A 24,222-nucleotide genomic window follows, 5' to 3' on the forward strand; every position below is an offset into this window, starting at 1 on the left:
TGTTATGTCCTTCTTTAAGATGATACAATGTAATGTGGAGGACCTGTAGCTGCTATTTCTAATATATACTGGTTGATTTAAGTCATGATAGAAATGTGTGACATTTACCAATTCATTCTTGAAAACATTGGTGCTACCATAACAAAATCCCACTGTTTTACTTCTATTCCCTCTTCATCCCCCCCTCTGATAATCCCTCCTCCTCCCCTTTGGATCTTCTGCTGTTTGCAAGTCTTCGTAATTTGTGGTTTCTTGACCTTTTTGTTATTAAGTTCCTATCTCTGTGACCTGTCCGGTTAATAATAAGAACAACTATGTATTTCTTACATTTGTTAAGAAAGTCTGCCAAATCAGATTGGAGCCTGGTGTCGCCTCCTGGTCCACCAGTCTGCAGTCAAATCGTCCAAACCATGCTAGCATGGAAAGCGGACGTTAAACGACGATGATGATGATGATGATGTTATCTGTCTTCATATTGTTTAGTGGAACGGTATGTATTATCATTAGAATCTAGTCTACCACATGTGAAGGCACATGGCTAAGTGGTTAGGGTATTCGACTAACAATCAAAAGGTTGTGAGCTCAATACTTGGCAGTGTGATGTGTCCTTGAGCAACACATTTTATTTCACATTGCTCCAGTCCATTCAGCTGGCAAAAAATGAGTTCTACCAGTATTTCAAAGGGCCAACCTTGTCACATTTTATGTCATGATGAATCTTCCTGAGAACTACACTAAGAGTATATGTGTCTGTGGAGTGCTCGGCCACTTGCATATTAATTTCATTAGCAGGCTGTTCCTTTGATTGGATCAACTGGAACCCTCTTCATCGTAACCGACAGAGTGCCGGTCCAATACATTTTTGGACCTTATCCTATTGACAGATTTGAATCCAGCCCAGACGCTATACACATTTTAATTAAGTACAAAGTCTGAAAATTACTGAGAAAGAGAAAAATGAGATTCTTTTTTTTTATTCTTTTACTTGATTCAGTCATTAGACTACGACCATGCTGGGGTACCACAGTGAAGAATTTTTAGTCGAATGAATTGACCCCAGTACTTTATCAGTCTTTTTTACTGAACTGCTAAGTTATGGGGGCATGAACATAGCACTTGTTCCCCACCACTTGTCAAGCAGTGGTGGGGAACAAAGACACACACACATTATATATATATATATATATATATATATATGATGGGCTTCTTTCAGTTTCTGTCTACCAAATCCACTGAAGGCTTTGGTTGGCCCAAGGCTATAGTAGAAGACACTTGCTCAAGGTGCCATGCTGTAGGACTGAACCTTACCACTCGCCATTTTAGAATTGGAACAATGCCAGCTGTTTAGCTTATCTCTTGTTCCCCAGTGGCACCACACTTAAAATTTGTTTCATATGTTGGCTAAAAACCTGAAATATTTAAATCAGGAAATGGGAAGTGATGACATGAATGCAGTTCCCAAAATAATCCAGGATGTGATATGAAACCTATTAAATTCACATTGCAACATAGATACAGTTAACTGGGGTTTAATTATCATTTTAGGCACTACTAGGTGGTACATTGATACTAAACAGTACAAAGTGAGAGATTTTGGCATTTCTACCTTTTCCAGTTATTTTTAATTGTCATCCTAAACCATTCACTCAGCTGCTACAGTTTCTGCATCTAGAGCGATGGTTCTCAGCCATTTTTTTTGCCTAAACCCCTTTAATTCTTGTTTTACTTAGGGTGTGGAACCCTCATAATCATTCAATGTCTAAAAAGTCCCATTTTTGTGATTAATATTATTAGAATTTGTTATTAAAAAATGCTTAAATATTTTGTGTATCGTAGAAGCATAACCAATTTATTGCGCATAAACTTTAACAACGAAATCGCGTATGGACCCCAAAGGGTCATGTGAACCCTGGTTGAGAACCACTGATCTAGAGTAATCTTTGACCCTATATTGCAACTTAACCCTATGTTTGTACATGGGCTTTCAATTGTGAAAATTTTAATGAATTAGTGCAAATTTTACACAAAGGGGTCAAATTTTTAGAATGATTTTAATATATTATGTGGGCCTTAAGTTTAGCTTGGTTCCATGTCCTCTTCCCCTCAGCCTGTTGAAGGCTTTGTAATTAGTTATTGGCAACCAACACTCTGTTGACAACTGAGGTTCTTGTTATGAATAGGAATAGAAATGTAGAGAGAGTAACTCTAGAACCACATCATTCACTGGTGATGCCTAACATAGTGTGCTTGGGTCAAAGAGGGACTCTTTATGTAGGGGTTGCTGGAAATAACAACCAAACCGTCCTCAAATTGCATCCTACTGTCTTTGAAAATGGAAGGAGATGGTGAATAATGTAGTTTTAGATAGTCAGTACTTGAAGGAAGAGCAGAATCATGGATGGCACATTTTTAATTATAGGTCTGACCTGGTTCTCTGGCCAACCACAACAAATTGCATAAATGGTAAACTAAATGTCCCTTTCCGCCAATCATGGCCATCCTCCTAAATAGGCCACTAGATTCATTGCTAGAATGTATGGGGGTGGGGTGCGGTTTACTACACTGGTGGTCGAGAATTTATTTTAGAACCTTTGCAGTGGCAAAATGGTGAAACCTTTACTTGAACTTCCCAAGAATTTTAGTAAAACAAAATGAATTCTATCTTGTTACAAAGAAAACACATACACACTTCCCTCCCCGCAACGATAATAAATTCTTAAATGAAATGGCACCATTTTGATTCCAAGCAATTGTTTTTCCATGAATTGATTCTCTCCAAACTCTGTAAAAAAAATTTTCACAATTTAGTTTTTTTTTTTGTTGTTTTTTTATATAACATTTTGTTCTTCAAATTTTGTTTTTAATCAATAAAACTGCCATTTTAAACAGTTTTCTTTATTTTCTTTCTGTATTTTAACTGAGTTTCCTACATTCAGGAAACAAATTGTCAGCAGGAACTGAATGGCAAGATTTTGTTTGTGCATGTGTGTGTGGTGATTGTGTAAAATTACTGGGTTTTTTTGTATAAAAATTGGCTGACTGTATATAAGATGCTTTGCCAGTGTATCAACTGGCCGAGTGAAATATCAGCCCAGAGTACCAGTCACATACAGTGCCAATTGATATTGTGTTGCCCATGCTGCAGGGATTCCATGACCAACAAAAATCATCCAGTTTTATGCGTGCACACACACACACACACACACACACACACACATAATCACAAGCATGCTTATCTTTGAAAGCTCTTCTTCAGACACACTTTCTCTTGGATTTAATTCAAATCTTTTGTTTCAAAGGACAGGCTTTGTCTACATTTCTGCCACTCAGACAGGACTGAAGTTTACTACAAGATATTTATATCTAAGAGTATGTGGACCTAAGCATGGCTTAGTGGTTGTGGTTAGGGCATTCGGTTCACAATCATATGGTCGTGAGTTAGATACTCGACAGCACTTTGTGTCCTTGAGCAAGACACTTTATTACACATTGCTCCAGTACACTCAGCTGACAAAAAATTAGTTGTATCTGTATTTCAAAGAGCAGCCTTGTCATACTAAATCTCCTTGAGAACCACATTAAGAGTGTACCTGTCTGTGGAGTGCTCAACCGCTTACTCACTAATTTCACAAGCAGCCAATTCTGTTGATCAGATCAATAACTTTGTATTGAATTTGAACTCAGAACATAAAGATGGATGAAATGCCGCTAAGCATTTTGTCTGGCGTGCTAACAATTCTGCCTGCTTGCTACCTTAGTCATAATAATAATCCTTTCTACTATAGGCACAAGGCCTGAAATTTTGGTGGAGGAGAGGAGGTGATTGAATCGACCCCAGTGTTCCACTGGTACTTAATTTATCGACCCTGAAAGTATGAACGGCAAAGTTGACCTCAGTGGAATTTGAGCTCAATGTAAAGACAGGCAAAATGTCCCTAAGCATTCTACCAGCTTGCTGCCTTAAATAATAACATCAACAACAACATTGCAATATTCCTTTACTGTGTTTCTTTTCATTTTCACATTTGAATAAATTAAAACTGTTTATTTGAACGCCAAGACCTTTTTTTCTGAGTCACGTTAGGTTCCGGTAGGTGACACTCTAAAATACTGTCGGCAGAAAATCTGATCAGTCGTCGTACTCTTTGCTGGGGAACTGGAACAAAAGCTGGATTTGGCATGTCTCTCATCGCCATGGCTGGATTCCTGTTGGAAAATTTATTTTGTCTTGTCCCAGGATACATAGGTTTGGAAAGTAAAGGTTGAGAAACAGGGTTTCTAGGGACTGGATCATTCAATAAAGGAGTTCTACAGTGGGGGTTTCTTACTGGTTGGGGAGGGACAACATTTTGGTTGGGGTAAGAATTCCACTTGGAATTTTTCCATTTTGCAGACTTACCCTGGCTTTTATGAGTTTCTTCTAATTTAGCCATTTCTTTCCCCGATGAGAAAGTGGCACCATTTTTCTTTAAATTAATAATATTACCTGATTTAGGTTTCACAGAATTATTCTGTGGTTTTGATGTTTTATTTGTTTTTATTTTTGTTGAATCTGATGGTGGTGGCGGCATGGGAGGAGGGGTTTTAGGTGGTTTTTTGGCTTTGCATGCAATTTGTATCCTCTCTGATCGTGTCAGTATGAAGTCTTCAAGGTGTTTAGGTACTTCAAGAGCTATGATTTTGTCAATATATAGTTTATGGTGGCAGTGCTGCTGTTCCTTTTGAATATGCTTCGGTGGTTTTTGATAATGGTGATGTAAATGCTGTCTTAAAAAAAAGCGGCAGATCTCTTGAAGAGTTGGTGGAGTGGATAGTTTAGACACTAAAATACGATGGAGCTGTTCGGCAAGAGAACTGGCTGCTGGCTGTTTGGAAAGCAATGTTTTCCTTTCCAACCAGAGATCGCAACCATTTTCCATCATTATGTCTACAAGTTGTAAGACTTCAGTGTTGTGTTCCTTCAAAAGGTTTGGTTCCAACAGCAACGATGAAAAACTGACAGGTTTCTGGTGTGCGAAAAAATAATATAAAAAAACAAAGAAAACATCAATAAAGACAAATGGAGAATTTAATTTTAGTAGAAATTTTAAAAAATGGTGTTGTTTCTTTCATGACAATATTTTCAATGAAATATTCAACAAAGTTAAATCAATTTTGAAAATAATAATTAATTTGGAGGGATTTAGTAAAATAACTATCATTAATTTGAGTTTATATGTCAGTCAAAGTTCTTTCATTACACATCCTTTGACTTCATCAGTGACTCTCTGTTGCATGTGAAATAAAGTTTTAATTAAGATACAATTGCTTTGAAATTGGTTGCTTTGTGTCATAGGAAGGTGACAGAATAAGGTGGGATTGTACCAAAAGAATTGTTATATTTAACCCCACTTAAACGTGGATGTTCTGCAAGAACAAACTATACTATGGTAGATACATGCTTGTTTATATCACAAGCAGGAAGATAAATCCCCACCATCTTCAGCACTGAGACCACCAGATCATGTAATTTCAACCTTCCTGGGAAGGACTTGGTACAGGAGATAGCAGGGATTTATTTCCTTGCTAAAATCCTTGTTAGCAACATAACCAAGACTATTTTGCATCAAATCCCAAGATGAAAGTTTCTTTCCTGGTAACTATCATGGTATAGTTTGTTCTAACAGAACATCTACTTTTAAGTGGAGACAAATATTACTGCTCAGTATTAATACTGTCCCTGTCACTAAAATACATTTTTTAACAAAAGAATTGTGTACATTATTTACATTTGACGGATATTTGTCCTCATCTTGTTTGTTGTTAACACAACGTTTTGGCTGATATACCCTCCAGCCTTCATCAGGTGTCTTGGGGAAATTTAAAACCTGGATTCTCATTCCTAAGGTATTTTTCAATGTTATTATTATTCAGGTCACTGCCTGGAACTGAACTCGGAATCTTAGGGTTAAGAGCGTGGTTAATAACCCCAAGATTCCGAGTTCAATTCCAGGCAGTGACCTTAATAATAATAATAAAATTGAAAAATATCTTATGAATGAGAAACTACTGAGGATCAGTATTAGTAGGAAAGTTTATAAAAGAAATGCATTTGTGTTTCACTTGAGACATTCCAAATGGCTCTCCCCACAGCACAAAAATTTGTGATATTGGAAATATGCTTTATTAAATACATGTTCTGAAAATCTAAACTTGACAACCACATACGTCATGTAAAAGACAAGATCTAGAGGGGAAACGCTACCCCCACCCAGGCTAATATACCACAAGTTTAAAAAAAAAATTTTTTTTTTGATTTTTACCTTTTCTGAGTTTTCAATAATATCCAATCCAGCTCCCATTATCAGAAGATATTTTGTGATTGACAAATGTCTTTTTACCACAGACAATGTCAAAGGGGTCATCAGGGCCTGAAAATATAATTGAAACGTATGCGTATAATACAGAAATGTATATGTATGTGTATACAATGCGTATACACATACAAGTGAGGCTGTGTGGTCAGAAGTTTGCTTCCCAACCTAGGTCTCAAAAGAGGCTGATAGAATTAGTACCAGGGGTTTAAAATAATAAGTATTAAGGTTGATAGAATTGACTAAAAATTCTTCAAGGTGGTGTCCCAGAATGGCTACAGTCTAATAACTGTAACAAGTAAAAGATAAAACACACACTTACTTCCTATTTAGGGAGAGATTTCTTTTTCATGTGCTCAATACTAGGAAAACTAGATTTAAACTTTCACATAGTGAACCCTTAAAGTTTATGAAAGGATTAACAAACATGATGATGATAATGGGGTAGAAATACAAAGAACCAGCAACAAAAGAAATCCTACCCTACCTTACTAACTACATTGGTCTTGGCACCATTATTTATCAACAATCTCACCAATTCAAAATTACCATTTTCAACGCCCCAGTGCAAAGGTGCCCATTCATCCTGCAAAATGAAAAAAAATGTATAAAAGACATGTAAAACACCAGAAAGTACACATTCTCAGAAAATATTCTGAATCTACTACACTTTCAGTCCTCAAAATGCATGAGGACAAATATATTTGTGAATTGCTAACATCACACCCTGGAAGAATGAATAAAATGACAGGTGAATTTCATCACATTTACACAAAACTGTTTGATTAAATATACTTCTTCTTCTTTCTTTCTTTTTCCAGTTACAAAATTGAAACTGACGATGTTATTCTATCAAAATAGGAATGCTGCATTTCCTCGTTTATATTTTTCAATTTCTGTGTTTATGCAGCCGTTTTTATTTTAAAGTTTGAACTTGAAAAAAATAGATGAGCTGTCAAAATATTGTTCAAACCGTTAAATAAACAATCTATTACAATTGCATCAAGCTCTCCTTATTCTTATTCTTCTTATTATTATTAAGGCAAAGGTAGTGTGCTGGCAGAATCGTTAGCATGCTGGACAAAATGCTTAGTGGTATTTCGTCTGTCACTACGTTGTGAATTCAAATTCCACCGAGGTCAACTTTGCCTTTTGTCCTTTCATAGTCAATAAATTAAGTACTAGTTATGCACTTGGATTGATGTAATCGACTAGCCCCCCCACCCCACCTCAAAATTTCAGGTCTTGTGCCTACAGTAGAAAAGATTATCATCATTATTGAGTGAGAGAGCAGCACATGCCCTCAAAGTGACGCTGGGGTACAAATATACAAAGCCCATTTTATAGAAAGTAGATGATTTGAGGGAAATTTGGCTGCTATTTCTAGCAGCTTCAGTGACTACATGAAGTTTCCCATGTTAGCTCAATGTTAATGATGATGATGATGATGATGACTGATGGTGTTATTCTCTCTCACCTGATCTCGGAGATTGAGGTTGGCTCCTGCAGCAATCAGTTTCTCAACAACATTTGCTTTGCTTTTCCACATTGCTAAATGTAGAGAAGTTGTCTCGTCCTGCAACAGACACAGAAAATAATTTGTTAATCATTAAATCTTTAAAAATAACAAACCTTGGATAAAATCAAATTTTCAAACATGACACATGGAGATTGAGTTGTTAAGGTAACATTTATCCCCGGGGATAAATATTCTTTTCTACTCTAGGCACAAGGCCCGAAATTTTTGGGGAGGGGGCCAGTCGATTAGATCAACCCCAGTACACATAGGTAACCCTAACCCTAGGTCTACATAATCTGTCTCCTTCTGTTTTCATGATGACAGGGTTTAGCTGTTATTTCTAGCAGGTCAAACAACCTCTTAGAGCAGTGATTCTCAACCATTTTTTTTGGCCTATGGACCCCTTTGACCTCTATTTTACTCAAGGAGACGGACACTCCAAGCCATTTGATATCCAAAAACTCCTATTATATTTTTATGATTAAATATTATTAGAAATTGTATTAAAAAAATCTTTAAATATTCTGTGAATTGTAGAAATATAACTATTTTATTGCACATAAATTTTAACGAGAAAATCTTATATGGACCCCCAAGAGCCATATGGATCCTGGTTGAGAACCACTAATTTAGAGGTGCTATCACTTGGTCCATGATGGTGATGTTTAGATCAAGAATAAGAACAACAACAATGATGATGACAAAGATAATGATAGATTACACTGTGTAACAAAATATTAATTTTTAAAAAAATTTTGGTCAGTAAGTGTTATTTCCTATTTGCTTCTGTCTAGAAATCAAAAGAAATAACTGCTATTCCCTTCAAACTTTGCTTTTGTTACCTGGACATCAATATTTTGAAACTGACCTATATTATCCATTACATTTCAGACAGATTCAGTGCTGAGTTACTGAAGCAGAAATATCGTTATAGCAAATATTCTGCTCAAAACCACAGATTTGCTTGTCAGTTGCTTGACCTTAAGCACTTGAGCATGTCCCTTAGTGGTTGACAATATGTGCATCTCTGATCATGAGCAGTGGTGGGGGAGCATCACAGCCATGTGTTGAGAGGGATTCTTTGGGGTTTGAATAAATATAACAAAACCAAAGTTTGAAGGAAATATTGGCCATTTTTCATACTTTCTAAGGGTTAGCAAATAGGAAATGACAGTTGCTACCCAAGGACAAAAATTGTGTTACACATTATTATAAGACTTCAGATACTCACAAGGCACTGTATATTAACTTTAGCTCCTGCTTCTAAAAGAAGATCCACAAGGGCTTCTTGACCAGCCCGCGAAGCTATATGAAGGGCAGTTTTTCCATCCTGAAGTAAAATATAAATAAGTTCATAGATTTATTTATTTAATGCTACTGAAAACTATTTCATGTTTTTCTCCAAAAAAGGGCTCAGCCCAAAATATTAAAAGTCAGATATTTATTCAAATTTTCAAACTGTGAGGGTGCGTGGCTTAGTGGTTAGAGTATTGGACTTGTGATCATAAGGTTGTGAGTTTGATTACTGGTGGTGCATTATGTTCTTGAGCAAGACACTTTATTTCATGTTACTCCAGTCCCTCAGCTAGCAAATATGAGTTGTACCTTTATTTTAAAGAGCCAGCCTTATCACATTCTGTGTCAAGCTGAATCTCCCTGTAAACTCCATTAAGGACATGTGTGTCTGTGGAGTGCTCAGCTACATGCAAGTTAATTTCATGAGCGGCCTCACGAACTTCTGTTGATCAGATCAACTGAAACACTCATTGTTGTAATCAATGGAGTGCCAATGACTATTTAGTCTACAACAGTCTTCTTTATCAGACATCTTACAATAATGGGCATTATGCCTGTCTGTCTGTTCCTTTTTCACAGTCAAATGGCTGGACCAATGGTCACGATGTTTTTCAGGATTACGAAGGAGGTAATCAGGAAGGTTTTTAGTGAAAAAAATGTGAAAAAGTAGGGTTATTTATTGGATATTGAGTTTTGTATTAATAAATCAGCTTTGCAAACACGTCATATAGCTGCATCACCAACAATAACATGATTTCTCTAAGACATCACCCAGTAATCTATCAAGTCCATTTACACATTTCTCAATACATACAGCTGTTATGACTTTCCTCCTTCATTTTATGCCTCCATCATAGATGGGTAGATTTGCTAGTTTATTTAATAGTTATTTAAAGTTTTAGCAACTTCGTATTCAGAGGTGGATTATAGTTAAACCATGTCAACTGGTTGGAACCAATAAAAGAGAATTGGGAAAATATTTGACTTACATCGTTTTGTGCATCGAGATCTGCTTTACCATACTGGACCAAAATACGTGCCATTTCGACATGTGCCTGAGTAACTGCCTCCTGGAGCAATGTTGTGCCATACTAAAGAAGAAAATTACAAAGAGCAATTACAGAGCAATGTTCCACCATACTGGAAAGATGAAAATTGTTAAGTTGTCATATGGTTTTAGGTCAAAGTTGATCACACACACTTAAGATCGAAGGTATTTTAACTGTGACTATTCCATCTTTTATGTAGACATAGTATATCTAAGACTACATTATCTTATGTGTCCTTTCTCTTATAAAAGATGTAGGATATGATCTGAGAGAGATTTGGCAGCTATATTTAGCGATCCTGTAAAAACACCCTTGTACATTTGATTCGACAGACTAATATAACCAAAGACAATCATGCTGTGATCATCTCACTTTTTTTTTTTTTTTACACACATAAATATATTATATCCAGCTCCTGTCAAACTGTCCAACATGAAAAACGGACGTTAAATGATGATGACGATGAATATAGTTACCTATATTATCCATTAACTCTTTAGTTTTCAAATTACTCTCTAAATTTTAATACCTATTTATTCACATTGTTTTCATTCGATCTTGTCTTATCTCTTAGCTTTGAGATTTCAATGATGTGATTGGTATGCTTTTAGAATTACATTATAGGGTAGGTGTGAGAGGCCAAATCTGGCCAGTTTGAGCATAATACAGGTAGAATATTTTTCGAAATTTCAAGTTTCATTTTGTAGATATGTCATTGGTAAGAGTACATGTATCAGTATATGAGCCTACCATTTTTTTTTTTTTTCATATTAAATTCCAAACTAATTGTAATCTACACACTCTGAAAGGTATTTATAGAAAACTTCATAAAAAAAATTAGCCATTTCTTTTTAAAGTTATGAGTAAAGAAAGCGGTCTTGTGTGAACTTTCCGAAATTCCTCACCCCCACCCTCGGAAAAAGTTTTCCACCACATATTCAGGTATAATAAGAATCTACACCATCTGAAGCGTATTTGTAAAATTTTCATTAAAAAATATCCATTTTTCTGGGAGTTAGGAGACAATAAAGTCACTGGGGTACATATGTGTAGCAATGCCGATTCACTTCCTTTTTTTTTTCTCGGCACAGTTGTGACTTACAAATCTTTATCTATTTGCAAATCACTCCTGGTACAAAAAGGGTTCCCCACCCCATACATCGCCCCACGACCCCCACTTCAATGACTCAATTTGATGCGGGTGGTGGCTGGACTTGTGTATATTTTTGTTGTTGTTGCAAATTGTCAACTAATGCACGTTGAATTATTCTCCACCGATAACAGACACACAATAAGGGGATAAATATACAAACCCATAGTCTTTGGTCGACAGACACTCCACATTTCACCAGACGTTTAACAAGGTGTAGATTACAGGAACGAACAGCCCATTTCAGGGATCCCACATCACCCATGTTATTATTCTCTTTGACACTTCCGGGGGAGACCGGCGATGACAGAAAAACTGTCCCTGAAAGAAATATGTGCCAATACTTCGTTAGTTATTCCACAATTATATGTATATATATTTTATTTTTTATCATTTATTTGTTTCAGACTGCGACCATGTTAGGGCACTATCTTGAAGAAGTTTAGTCGAACGAATCGACCCCAGTCCTTTTTATTGTTTGTAAAGTCTGGAACTTATTCTATGAATCTTTTTAGCCGAACCGCGATGTTAGTGGACGTAAACACACCAGCACCGGTTGTCAAGAGATGAACACAAGGACACAACACATACATATATGACGGGTTTCTTTCAGTTTCCGTATACCAAATCCATTCACAAGGCTTTGGTTGGCCCGAGATTATAACAGAAGACACTTGCCCAAGGTGCCACGCAGTGTGACTGAACCCCGAACCATGTGGTTAGGAAGTAAGCTTCTTTGTTTCATAAAATTTTCCACATTGGGCAGTACACAGAGGGGATACTACAACACATGTGGGGACACATAACAATTAAAAATATAAAAATAAATTATAATATGATGAATGATACATGAAAATGCACGTGAATAACAAATTAAAAGATATGATAACATGAATGATATCTGAAAATGGAAATAAGAAGAGTGTGCTACTCACCCCACACTGAGTAACACCACTCGTTGCCTCTAGGTCCCAATTTCTCTTTAGTCTCTGGTCTAGTCCTTCTATTTCCTTTCTCTCTATCGCTCAATGACAACACTCTCTCGTAACCTTTTTCACCGGCGGAGGGGTCTTTTAAATTCTGTGGTGTCTGCTCTTTTTTCTTTTTCTTTTTTTCCTGTGGGGAAAGGGGTCAAACTGAAGCGTTTGACCCGGTGGGAAAAGAAAAAAAGAAAATATTCTAATAGGTGTAAAACAACTTGCTGCGAACGAATACGAAGAAATAAACGCGCGCTCGCGAACGGACGGGGAGAGGCCTCGGAACATTCACATCGCGAATGTTCCGAGACGCCTCACCGGAGCCAAGAAACTAAAGAAAAATAATGTAATAGATGTAAAAGAACTTGCTCTGAACGAATATGAAAAAAAAAAAAAAAAAAAAAATTGCGCTCTCGTGAAAGGCGGGGCCGGGAGAGGACTCGGAACATTCACATCGTCAGTCCATGGACTCTAAACTATAGTGTTTGACCCGAGCTCAAAAGCAAAAAATAATTAGTGTAATAGGTGTAAAACAACTTACTGTCAATATATATATATGTTGTACTTGGGGATGGTCATATTGCCAGTTTAGCCAATAAAAACACGCACTGTGCATGTGTTTTTATTGGCTAAACTGGCAATATGACCATCCCCAAGTACATCTGTTTCAACACACGATTTCACATCAAAAATCTTGCAAAACAAATATATATATATATGTGTGTGTGTGTGTGTATAAATTAAAACAGCAAGGTAAAAAATTGGATATTAATTAATATCAATTTAATACCATGGAACTAGTACATTGAAAGAATCAGGAGATTCAGAAAAATTATCTGAGATCTCAAAGGATTATTGTATATGTATACATAAAGGAGAGCACTAGGTGGACGGCTAATGTGCTAGAAAAATGTGATCTTCTAGCACATTAGCCATCCACCTAGTGGTCTTCTTTATATATATATATATATATATATATATATATACTGGGGCACAACTTTGAAGGATTTTGTTTAAACAAATCAATCCCAGGACATTTTTTTAAGCCTAGTACTTTATTCCATTGGTCTCGTGTCAAACCATTAAGTTACTAGGATGTAAACACACCAACACTGGTTGTCAAGCAGTGGTAGGAGATAAACACAAACATACACACACACACTCATATACACATAAATACACACACACACACAAATTTATATAATGGGCTTCTTTCAATTTCAAATTTTTATTAAAATTTATTAGCAAACATCTCACATGTGTGTAAGTTGATTACATTGACCCCAGTGTTCAACTGGTACTTATTTTATTGACTCTAAAATGATGAAAGATAAAGTTGACCTTGGTGGAATTTGAACTCAGAATATAAAGACAGAGAAAATGCTACTAAGCTTTTGCCTGGCATGCTAACAACTTGGCCATCTTGCTGCCCTATGAGGTTTTAATATTTAAATGCTGCATTCTACCGAGGTTGAATTTGCCTTTCATCCTTTTGAGGTTGATAAATTAAGTACCAGTTGAGCACTGGGGTCGATGTAATTGACTAGAATCCTCCCACATATTCTTTTCAACCTATAGTAGAAAAGAATATTTAAATGCTGAGAGAAGGCAGAATCATTAGCATGCTAGACAAAATGCTGCTAAGCATTTTGTCCTGTATATCCTGAGTTCAAATTCTGCTGGGGTTGACTTTGCCTTTCATCCTTTCGGGGATGATAAAATAAGTATCAGTTGAGCACTGGGGGGCCAATGTAATTGACTGACATCCCAACCTTGAAATTGCTGGTCTTGTGTCAAAATTTGAAATCAAATATTAGAACTTCATTTCCTTTGCTGCAGACAAAGTACCATTTGGAAATGCAAGCTGTTGCTGTGTATATCAATCAGCTTAACCTGCTAAGGTGAGATCCATTCATGAAAATACTGTTTGATAGATAGTCTGGCACTATGCCGTGGCGTAGGTATCTCTCAGACTATGCCATGAAAATTGAGATAATCTCCAATACAGTGACATGTTTCCTGTAATGGTTGTATATAAACAAGGGAAACATATCAATATGGAGCCATAGCAACAGGAGTTAGTATATTGAAACAAGGCTGTTGATGAGAGGGATAGAGGAACTGTTGTGTAAGTGTATCACCCCATCGCCTGTCAGTTTAATCTGCAAGATGGTGTGGGAAAAGTTGATTATACTTTGCAAGCTTAACGGTTTAAAAGAAGCATTTAAGTGAGCAAAAGTAACAATTGCCCAAAGCATGTTCCTACACATTCAAATCCATATTTCTGGTGGTTTGCTTTAGAGACTTCAAAACAAAATATTTTGCTATTATCTGCCTGATAGTTGTATATCTGGTTTGAATAAATGTTTGTTAAGGTTTGATCCTTTACTGTTACTGTTGATGTTATTTTTGTTGCTAGTCTTTTTCATTGCAGCATATCTTTTACTTGCTTGTCTGAGAATTTAAATTAAAGGCAAATAAAAAAAATACTTGTGCCAAGTAAACACGGTAATGAACTGCATCTACTCATGAAACCTAAGTTACCTGAAGAGATTTGGTGTTGCAAATATTTTGTTCTTACCACCATTTTGGTAGGATCCCAAAATCTATTTGTGTGACAAAAGGGGCCAGCAACCTAGTAGTTCTCTGACTGAAAATACAAGGCACCACCATTACCAATATCTATCTATCTATCTATCAATCTATCTATCTGTCTGTCTAACTGTCTATCTATCTATCTATCTATCTATCTATCTATCTATCTATCTATCTATTTATCTATCTATACACACACACACATGCATTGTAGGTCAAAAGAAGCCATCATATAAGGTACAAGATGTGGACAACCTATTGCAATATACTCTACACTGCAGTCTGTGCAGTATTCTGACTTATGGATTCTTAGATGGCTATATATATATATATATATATGTGTGTGTGTGTGTGTGTGTGTAGTGGGAAAGGTGTAGCTAAAGGTGTTGAGGTAGCAGATGAAATAGGCATGTGGACGACATCTAAGTAATACAATGGGAAAACATCGAATTGTAGTTTAAATAATTTATTTAGACAACACTTGCATTTACTTGTATACACCAAATATTTCACTGCATCACATTACCAACTACTTCGAGCTGGTCAAAAGGAAATTAACAGGGTAAATACTGTGTTGATATGACAGGGTAGAACCGGACCCGGACATGTTTTGTGTCTGTGTGTGAATTGGTCATTCAGTGGTGTCTGTTTATGTTCTGCGACTGCAATTGTTGTTCATGTTGAATATGTGAACCTGTGTTGCTTGTTTAACTGGCGAAGTTACTGGCTGGCTGTCTTATGGCTATCTCTCTCTTTCCGTCTGTCTCTGACTGTGAGCCATCCTTTGATGGCTTGCTGTATCTATAATGGTCATGACAGCTAGAAGGAAAGACATACCACAGGAGAAATTCCTACCTATGTAGGTCGCCTCCTGTCCACTTGAACCTTAAATGACATGGTTGAAGTCGAAGGGAAACAATCCATCATTTTTTGACAAAGAAATTTCTTTCGCACCTGTTTGGTCACTGGTGGATCAGATGAGCGATATATATATATATATATATATATATATATATATAGTCAGTTGATCATATATCTGAAAATGAAACACACTCTAAATCTCAGACCAGTAATATAGTTACAGGAAGTGAATTATATGGCCAGTCATAGGGGAAACTAATGGTTTTGCATCCATAAAGCGCTTGAGTCATCTATAAGACTTAGTGCTTTATGGCTGCGAAAACATATATATATATCAAAGTGTACAATATTATATAGCCATTACTGCCAATCTTACTGATCGGTTTTGCTCTTGGGGTTTAACAGAGTGTTATCCAACAGTCCAATTATGTAACCCTGCACTCTTCAGAGTTTTGTGATCAAAAAATTCTTTTCTTTACATGGTGTTGGACAGTTTACAATGTTTAAAACCATATTTTATTAATCGTGCCAATCTTTCTCCTTGATTCTCAGTCCCACCATTTATGAGAAGCATTATTATTGTCTTATAAGAATACCCTCGTATATCCTCCTGTATAAGTTATATATTATAGATTTTATCATATAACAACATCTCCGTGTATACTCCTATCATTTTTATCTCTGGCAATGCTTATTTCAGCGAAAATTAAACAAATCGTAACAAAAAATTATCTAGAGGCCATCAATTGTTCGATGGGCTAGAAATTGTAGAATTTTTAGAAGAGCTCCAAGGCCGACAGACAATCCACCTGCTGCTATTTTTTCCTCTAAAATGTTTAGTTTCTACATCAATGTTGAAAGTTCAGATTCTTTCAGGACCACATCCATCGAATGTAGATAAGTGTCAGATATTTACGGAGATCGAGTTAAACATCTAAATCTTCTACTACAAACATGTGACCTTGTACTATTATAAATAAACCAATATAAAGGTGTGCCGACGTGCGTGCGTGTGTGTGTATGTATGTGTGCGTACGCTAAATGGTTGTTTAACCCCAGGTCAGCTCTGATCAAGCAAAGGTATCACTGTCATGATAACATTTTTATATCGTGTTTTTTAAGACGTTGTGGGTATAATTTAAGGGAGATTTGACAGCTGTTTTTTTTTAGCATGTTGAGGGAGCGGCGTTGCCTGTTTGTGTAAGTATTTAGCAGATGCACACAACATCTATCGATATTTTTCCGTTCTGGATCACGTTGGAAGAGATCGATAAGCGTCATTCGAGCGGAAAGGGTAGATAAAGGAGACGAGAAATACAAGACGTAGAAGGGCGAGAAAAGGAATGAGAAGAAAGATCTGAAAAGAATGAAAAAGGTTGTTGGGTAAATAAATTGAAAGTGAGAAGAAGCTAAGTTACAGATCGATAGAGAGAGAGTTATGGTCTGTTGAAATATTAAACCCCCCCCCCCCAGAAAACTATTAATGTCAGTTACAAGCACTCTTCACTATTTTCTTGTTAAGCTGCTGATGGGATAAGCCCGTTTAAGCCAGCACTATAATGATTATTAAGCCTTTACTTCAAACAATTGTAGCAGCAACGAAACATCGCCACCTTCCCCATTAAAATATCCTACCAAACTTGCTACCATCATCACACGACAGTTTATATTAATAGTATACTCCCTTTCCCAATACTGTACCATCTAACATTACTCCTATCATCACCTACAACCGTACCTTTACGTCATCTCTATTTACTTGAAACAGCAACCAATTATCCCTCAATTCACGCGCCTGCCGTCTTAGAAAGGGATTACATTGGATAATGCGGAATGGGTTTCCTGCACAAGAGATAAGAACGGGATGGAATATAGTTGGTCATAAGTCTGCTCCATCAGTGATAACAGGGAATCATACAACACTCATACCCGGTTGTTTCCTATTTTAGTGTCTTCGTGGGTATTTTAAGAAGTAGAACGAAAAAACGAAACGGAAACTGAAACAACGAAATGTACTTAGTTTCTTAAATGCGCTGGATATACTTTAAGAATATAAATATATTTGATTTCTTAAAATCCAACAATCCGCTTTAATACAGAATGACACAAAGTTGTTCTACCGTTTTTTGCGTACATGTAGTTCTATATTTAGAACTACATAGTTTGATTTGTGGAGTTCATAATAGAACAGGAGTTTTGTCTAATAGTACCATCATGAACAGTCAACAATTTTTTGGCCTATGACACTACATGGACCCTAAATAAGGCATGTGTAAAATATATATATATAAACGAGAATGTGTGTTTGTCTGTCTGTGTGAATCCCTAAAACTCAAGAACTACACAACCAATTTCATTCAAATTTTACACATGCCTTTCTTAGGGTCCATGTAGTGTCATAGGCAAAAAAAAAATTATGTCACTTATCTCCCCCTTGATCTTTGACGTCATCTGACAAACACCAACCAAGATGGTGTGAATCAGTCAAGCTTTGCCTGCTAGAAATAGCACTCAAATGCTTTTAAATCAGATCATAATACTGGATGTTCAAGAACCAAATGAAGGGCAGATTTTTAATCCTGAGATCATCCTGATTCCAAAAAGATATATGTCTATGTAGAGCAAATATAATGTGAGATACAAGGGTTTCAGATGGACAGACAGAATTTTTCTTTTATTATTATAGATAGAAGTAAACAGATACACACATTGGCAAAAAAGGAAGTAGATATGATAGTTAGTTAGACAGATAGACAGACAGAGAGGCAGTCAGACTGGTAGGTAGGTGAGCCTACCGATACATCAAAAGTTATGCAAATAGAGAGATATATTAATAGATATACAAGTAGATAGATCACTGAATTGAAATGAAATAAAAAGAAATGAAAATATTCTCTATTGGCAAATAACTTGGACCGCACCTTGTTGGTGGTTGGACATTGAACAGTGTAGTTTGTTTATATATTTTTATTTTTTTAAAATTCCCTCATGTAACACATGTGTTTAATGCAATTAATTATCATCTGCTCAAAACATTTGTTTATAAAATATGGACGTAAGCATGTCCTACTCTCTTACACTAAATAAAGCACAGGGACAGATATTTAACAAAATTGTAAATAATAAACATTTAATCAATATATATACCATTTCGAGCGTGGCCGTTGCCAGTACCGCCTGACTGGCCTTCGTAGGATTTTCAAGCGAGATCGTTGCCAGTGCCCCCAGACTGGCTTGTGCGGGTGGCACATAAAAGACACCATTTCGAGCGTGGCCGTTGCCAGTATCGCCTGACTGGCCTTCGTGCGGGTGACACATAAAAGCACCTACTACACTCTCTGAGTGGTTGGCGTTAGGAAGGGCATCCAGCTGTAGAAACTCTGCCAAATTTAGATTGGAGCCTGGTGTTGCCATCCGGTTTCACCAGTCCTCAGTCAAGTCGTCCAACCCATGCTAGCATGGAAAGCGGACGTTAAACGATGAAGATGATATATGAATAAGTTTTATCTTTTTAATTCATATTTTATTTCCTTAAACTATAAACTACATCATCATCATCATCATTTAACGTCCGCTTTCCATGCTAGCATGGGTTGGATGATTTGAATGAGGACTGGTGAAACCAGATGGCTGCACCAGGCTCCAATCTGATTTGGCAGAGTTTCTACATCTGGATGCCCTTCCTAACGCCAACCACTCAGAGAGTGTAGTGGGTGCTTTTACGTGCCACCAGCACAAAGGCCAGTCAGGCGGTACTGGCAACGGCCACGCTCAAAATGGTGTATTTTATGTGCCACCCGCACAAGAACCAGTCCAGGGGCACTGGCAACGATCTCGCTCGAAAATCTGCCAAATGTATGACAAGAAGATAAATAAGCAATATCTTATTAAATGGCTGGATATCAAGTGAATTTTCGAAACTCTCTGCTTGTGTTTAATAAGCTAACACAATATTTTCAAATGTGCTGATTTATAACATGGAATTTCCATTGGTCCAGCTACTTATTATAATTATGAGAAGAGGAATTTACATTACATTTGTGCTTTATCTAATTTCCTTCTACTATCATTCTACTCTTTCTTCTGAACTGCAGCTCTTTTGAATACTTCACTTGCAGTTGCTACTGTATTAGAAATCAGTGCCACACCAAAGGCTCTTTCGTGGGTTTCTTTCAGGGCATTAGGATCAACATTGCTCAGGGTGTAAATGGAAACTACATATCTTGCATTTTCTCTTTTTACATCATCATCATCATCGTTTAACGTCCATTTTCCATGCTAGCATGGTTCGACTGGGGTCTGAGAAACCAGGAGGCTGCACCAGGCTCCAGTCTGATTAGGCAGTGTTTCTACAGCTGGATGTCCTTCCTAATACCAACCACTCCGTGAGTGTAGTGGGTGCTTTTTACATGCCACGATCGGTTGGTGCTTTTTATGTGCCACCAGCACAGAAGCCAGTCAAGGTGGCACTAGCATCGGTCATGTTTGGACGGTGCTTTTTATGTGCCACTGGCATGGGTATCACGACTACAATTTCCATTTGATTTTCATTTTGATGTTAATGTACTTGACTCAATAGGTCTCCTCAAGCACAGCAGGTCGCCTTACAACCCAAGGTACTTTTGAATGGGCTGAGGCTGGTTATGCAAAACTGGTGCAGGATACAGCCGTGAACTCACTTTATTTGCTGGATCTTTGCAGTTACAGCATATCTCTAGAGGTCTCTGTCTTTCATCATTGCCTCTGTGAGGTCCAGCGTTCAAAAGTCACGCTCGACTACCTCATCCCATGTCTTTCTGGGTCTACCTCTACCCAGGATTATTTCAACTGTTTGGGAGTGGCACATCTTCACACATCTCTCCTTGTCCATCCGTAGTACATCCAGCACAAACGTCTCTCTTGCACGCCACATCCGATGCTTCTTATGTCCAACATTTCTCTCAGGGCACTTACACTCTGTCGTGTGTCCATACTGACATTACACATCCAGCAGATCATGCTAGCTTCATTTCTCTCGAGCCTATGTATGTCGTGAAGAATGGCAGTTCACACACATGCATTGTACAATCTACCTTTCACTCTCAGCGAGAGGCCCTTTGTCACCAGTAGGGGTAGAAGCTTTCTGAACTTTGCCCAGGCTTTTCTTATTCTAGTGGTAACATAAGACTCTCTGAGCATCCACTTCCACTACTAACTTGGTCACCTAGGTAGTGGAAGCTATCAACTACTTCTAGTTTCTCCCCCTGGCATGTGATAGAATCTGTTTTCTGAGCATCTGTGGTGCTTATTGCCCCTGTGCATCTGCCGCACATGAAAGCTATCTTCCTTTGATGTTGCTGCACCTCTTAACCAACTGTTTAACCTATGCCAGCATGGAACATGAATGTTAAATGGTGATGGTGGTGGTTACATACTCTATTTCTTTGTAGTTAAATCTAACAATGGCAGAGAGAGAGGGGGGGAGAAGAAAATAGGACACCAGAATCTAAGGAAAGTAGTGATGTTCAGCGTCTAATTACTTTGGATGTAATAATCCTTTCTAAAAGCACAAGACCTGACATTTTGGGGGAGGGGACTAGTGTTTCACTGGTATTTAATTTATCGACCCCGAAACAATGAAAAGCAAAGTCGACCTTGGTGGAATTTGAACTCAGAAGGTAAGGACGGACAAAATGCCGCTAAATATTTTGCCTCGCGTGCTAACGATTCTGCCAGCTCCCCGCCTTACTTTGGATGTAATAATGTAAATAACAAAACAAAAGGTATGGACGGGAAGAAAGGACTTTCTTTTCTGGGGGAAGTACTGTATGGATATAGTTAGTAACAAAACGAGTTATGTTGAGAGCAATGAAAAACAGTCAGTTGAATTGGTACACGTACGAACTGGTTTAACAGAAGACAGGGAAGTTGTCAGCAAGATTGTTGAATGCATTGACAAATAAGGTATGGGTAAGAGAGTAAAAAAAAATGTAAACAATTGGATTGGTAGGTTGAGTGCAGTGGGAATGGAGAAAGAAAATAGCGAGAGGAGCAACCGGTTGCATTAAAATTCACATCAAATATATTTTAGACATGAAGAAAGCTAATATATAGATCGTGATTTTAGTTTTTAAAATTGCTCCAAAATCTATCTGGGGGCGATCTTCCCTATCTGGGTTTTAGTAAGGGCGAAGTTATAGGCGGTAATCCGAAATTAGTTTACTTTACAATTTCCGTAAGTTTGGAACTACGTAACCAGAGTTTCTGTAACGCGGTGGTAAATGTACTTAAAACGGCGACCATTCGATATAATGCCCTTCGAATTTCACTTCCGTTTCTATATGTTAAAATGAGATACCTCAGACAGTCAATCAATCTTTTGAGTTACCACCGAAATTCACTATATAAAAGGTAAAAAAAAAAGGGGGAAATCATTATTCCATTATTATTACTACCCAGTTCACCGTCCCGACGTCTCTACAGTCAAAATTTAAATCACTTCCATGGTCAGGAGCTTTTATAATTAACGAGAGCAAGCCCTTACGTGGTCGCTCGACTTGCCAGAAATAGCAACCAGATGTTCCTCAAATCACACCCTACCGCCTAATTCGGGACTAAACAACATTCCCACTAATACCCACACCATAAATATTTACGTAATTCCGTTGACGTTACCGCTGCCTTGATTTACGTCACTCAACACTGTCGCTGCCACCACCACCACCTTAATGTAGGTTATCGATTCCACCCTGCCATCGCCGAGCCCCTGTATAAGTTTGGTCAGTCCTCACGTCACCATTACTATATCTCTATACTAGTCTCCACAACCACTTTAAACCAACATTAAATAATTAAATTCATCGTTTTCATCACCATCACTTACTTTCCGCCATTTACTACACTATCATGCAACTGCCATATGTACCCCACTACCTGTAAACCATTAAAGCCTCCAATAGCAGTAGTAAACATCAGAAACTGCTAGAAATAACAGTCAGTCATCACTCATATTACATATGTTAAAAACATTGACATTGTATTAATAAATGATGGGATTGGCCGTGGCCGGAATACAATTGATTATAAGTCTGCTTAATCTGGAGTGACCAGGGGCTAAGAAAACTCCTCAGTAACTACCGGAATTATATAACCACCAATCAGTTCCTCCATCATCAGATAAAAACCATCAATGATGTAACTCCACCATCAGATACAGAAGGGAATAGAACTTCCTCCACCACTAGCAGGAGCTATCTTGAACTGTCTACCAATGAGCAGCCACCACCAATCAGAAACGACCATATGACATTAAAAGACCACTATTATCACGAAGGGAAACATCAGCAGCAGCAGCATCATCAACCGATTCAAGAATTATAATCATCAGTAGCAGCAACTCGTTAATGATCATCATCATCAGCAGCAGTATCATCAACCAATTCAACAATAGTAGTCATCATAGACATCAGCAGCAGTATCACAGTCATAATTAATACCACCACCACCACCATCAGCTAGAGAAAGCAGTAATCAGTAGCAGCACCTTCGCTATCACCATCACCATCACTATCTACCAGAGAAAGAAGTAATCAGCAGCAGCAGCTATGTTGCAAATAGTAATCAGCAGCAGCTGTGTTTCAAATAGTAATCAGCAGCAGCCAGTATAAATAGCAATCCCGATCGTCATCAGCAGCAGCCCACAGTGACGGTCGCCGCCATTAATTCTTATTTTATTTCTATTAAGTAAGCTTTTTTTTGACTATGTCTGATTGAAGCAGTTGTGTATCTTAAGTGGTGTGGTTCTGTCTGTAAGAACCTAAGTATTTATCTTCTTTTTTTTTTCGAGGAGGAAAGAAACAGCAACTAATAGTTCATTTTTTTTGTATGTAACGAAAAAAACAGCAACAACAACAAAAAGACATTTTATTTGTTATCTTTATCAAGAAACAAATATGACAGCCGATCAGTAAGTATATCCTTTTTGGCTTTTCTAGTATTATTAAAATTGTGGATGTCTCATTTGTTACTATTCATATTTATGAGAGAGACAAAGTGAAATTGAAAAAGAAATAACAGGATGGTTACCACCAGGAAATGAAACCCTGTCGCCAACTTGAGCTCGTCAGAACCTTTTTACAGTTCGGCATTTAATATTTGGAAGTTTTATTATTATTATTATTATTTCACTCCACACGAATGTTAAGATTATTTAACAGATAGATTTCGTAGATGGGTCACCTTCCAGTATTTCTCCACTGACCATCCAGGAATTATGTTCATGTAATTTCCTTACTACCATAACGATAGATTTTCACATCATAGAAATATACAAGTGGTGTGTGTGTATATATATATATACATATATACATATATAATAATATTAGGGAGAATATTTTCCCTAAAACTATATATATACATACATATATATATACATACATACACT

The 24,222-nt window shown here is 37.2% G+C and overlaps 2 protein-coding genes across 6 annotated transcripts in view; one reads left to right on the forward strand and one right to left on the reverse strand.

The window, feature by feature from the left end:
• Positions 1-3,985: 3,985 nt before the first annotated feature.
• Positions 3,986-12,911, reverse strand: LOC106877263 (uncharacterized). Of its 2 annotated transcripts, none has more exons than XM_089340637.1 (8): positions 12,303-12,911; positions 11,531-11,688; positions 10,158-10,259; positions 9,104-9,202; positions 7,831-7,929; positions 6,841-6,939; positions 6,303-6,410; positions 3,986-5,006 (listed from the first exon to the last, which is right to left on the reverse strand). In XM_089340637.1, exons 2-8 carry the CDS (start codon positions 11,630-11,632, stop codon positions 4,035-4,037), a joined length of 1,581 nt encoding a protein of 526 aa, XP_089196763.1. In that variant the 5' UTR covers positions 11,633-11,688; positions 12,303-12,911; the 3' UTR covers positions 3,986-4,034. The 2 variants fall into 2 exon arrangements, with proteins under 2 accessions (XP_089196763.1, XP_089196764.1); XM_089340638.1 differs by having other exon boundaries at positions 12,308-12,680.
• Positions 12,912-23,470: 10,559 nt separating this feature from the next.
• Positions 23,471-24,222, forward strand: part of LOC106877270 (dnaJ homolog subfamily C member 7) — a 39,061-nt gene continuing 38,309 nt past the window's right edge. For all 4 annotated transcript variants that reach the window (XM_089340639.1, XM_089340641.1, XM_089340640.1 and 1 more), the window contains exon 1: positions 23,471-23,745. In XM_089340639.1, the coding sequence (XP_089196765.1) occupies positions 23,732-23,745 (14 nt within the window). In that variant the 5' untranslated portion in view covers positions 23,471-23,731. The remainder of the gene's footprint in view (positions 23,746-24,222) is intronic.

This window comes from Octopus bimaculoides, chromosome 23 (assembly GCF_046866305.1).
Source record: "Octopus bimaculoides isolate indiv1 chromosome 23, ASM4686630v1, whole genome shotgun sequence".
In the NCBI taxonomy this organism is placed as follows: Eukaryota; Metazoa; Mollusca; class Cephalopoda; order Octopoda; family Octopodidae; genus Octopus; species Octopus bimaculoides.

Excerpts from the sequence above, each read along its gene's own strand:
- LOC106877263 (XM_089340637.1), bottom strand. The coding sequence starts at position 11,632 with ATGGGTGATGTGGGATCCCTGAAATGGGCTGTTCGTTCCTGTAATCTA. Across the intron at positions 10,260-11,530 it reads CTGTCGACCAAAGACTATGG|TATGGCACAACATTGCTCCA; the intron begins GTTTGTATATTT and ends TTTCTTCTTTAG. Across the intron at positions 7,930-9,103 it reads AAGTTAATATACAGTGCCTT|GACGAGACAACTTCTCTACA; the intron begins GTGAGTATCTGA and ends TGTCTGTTGCAG.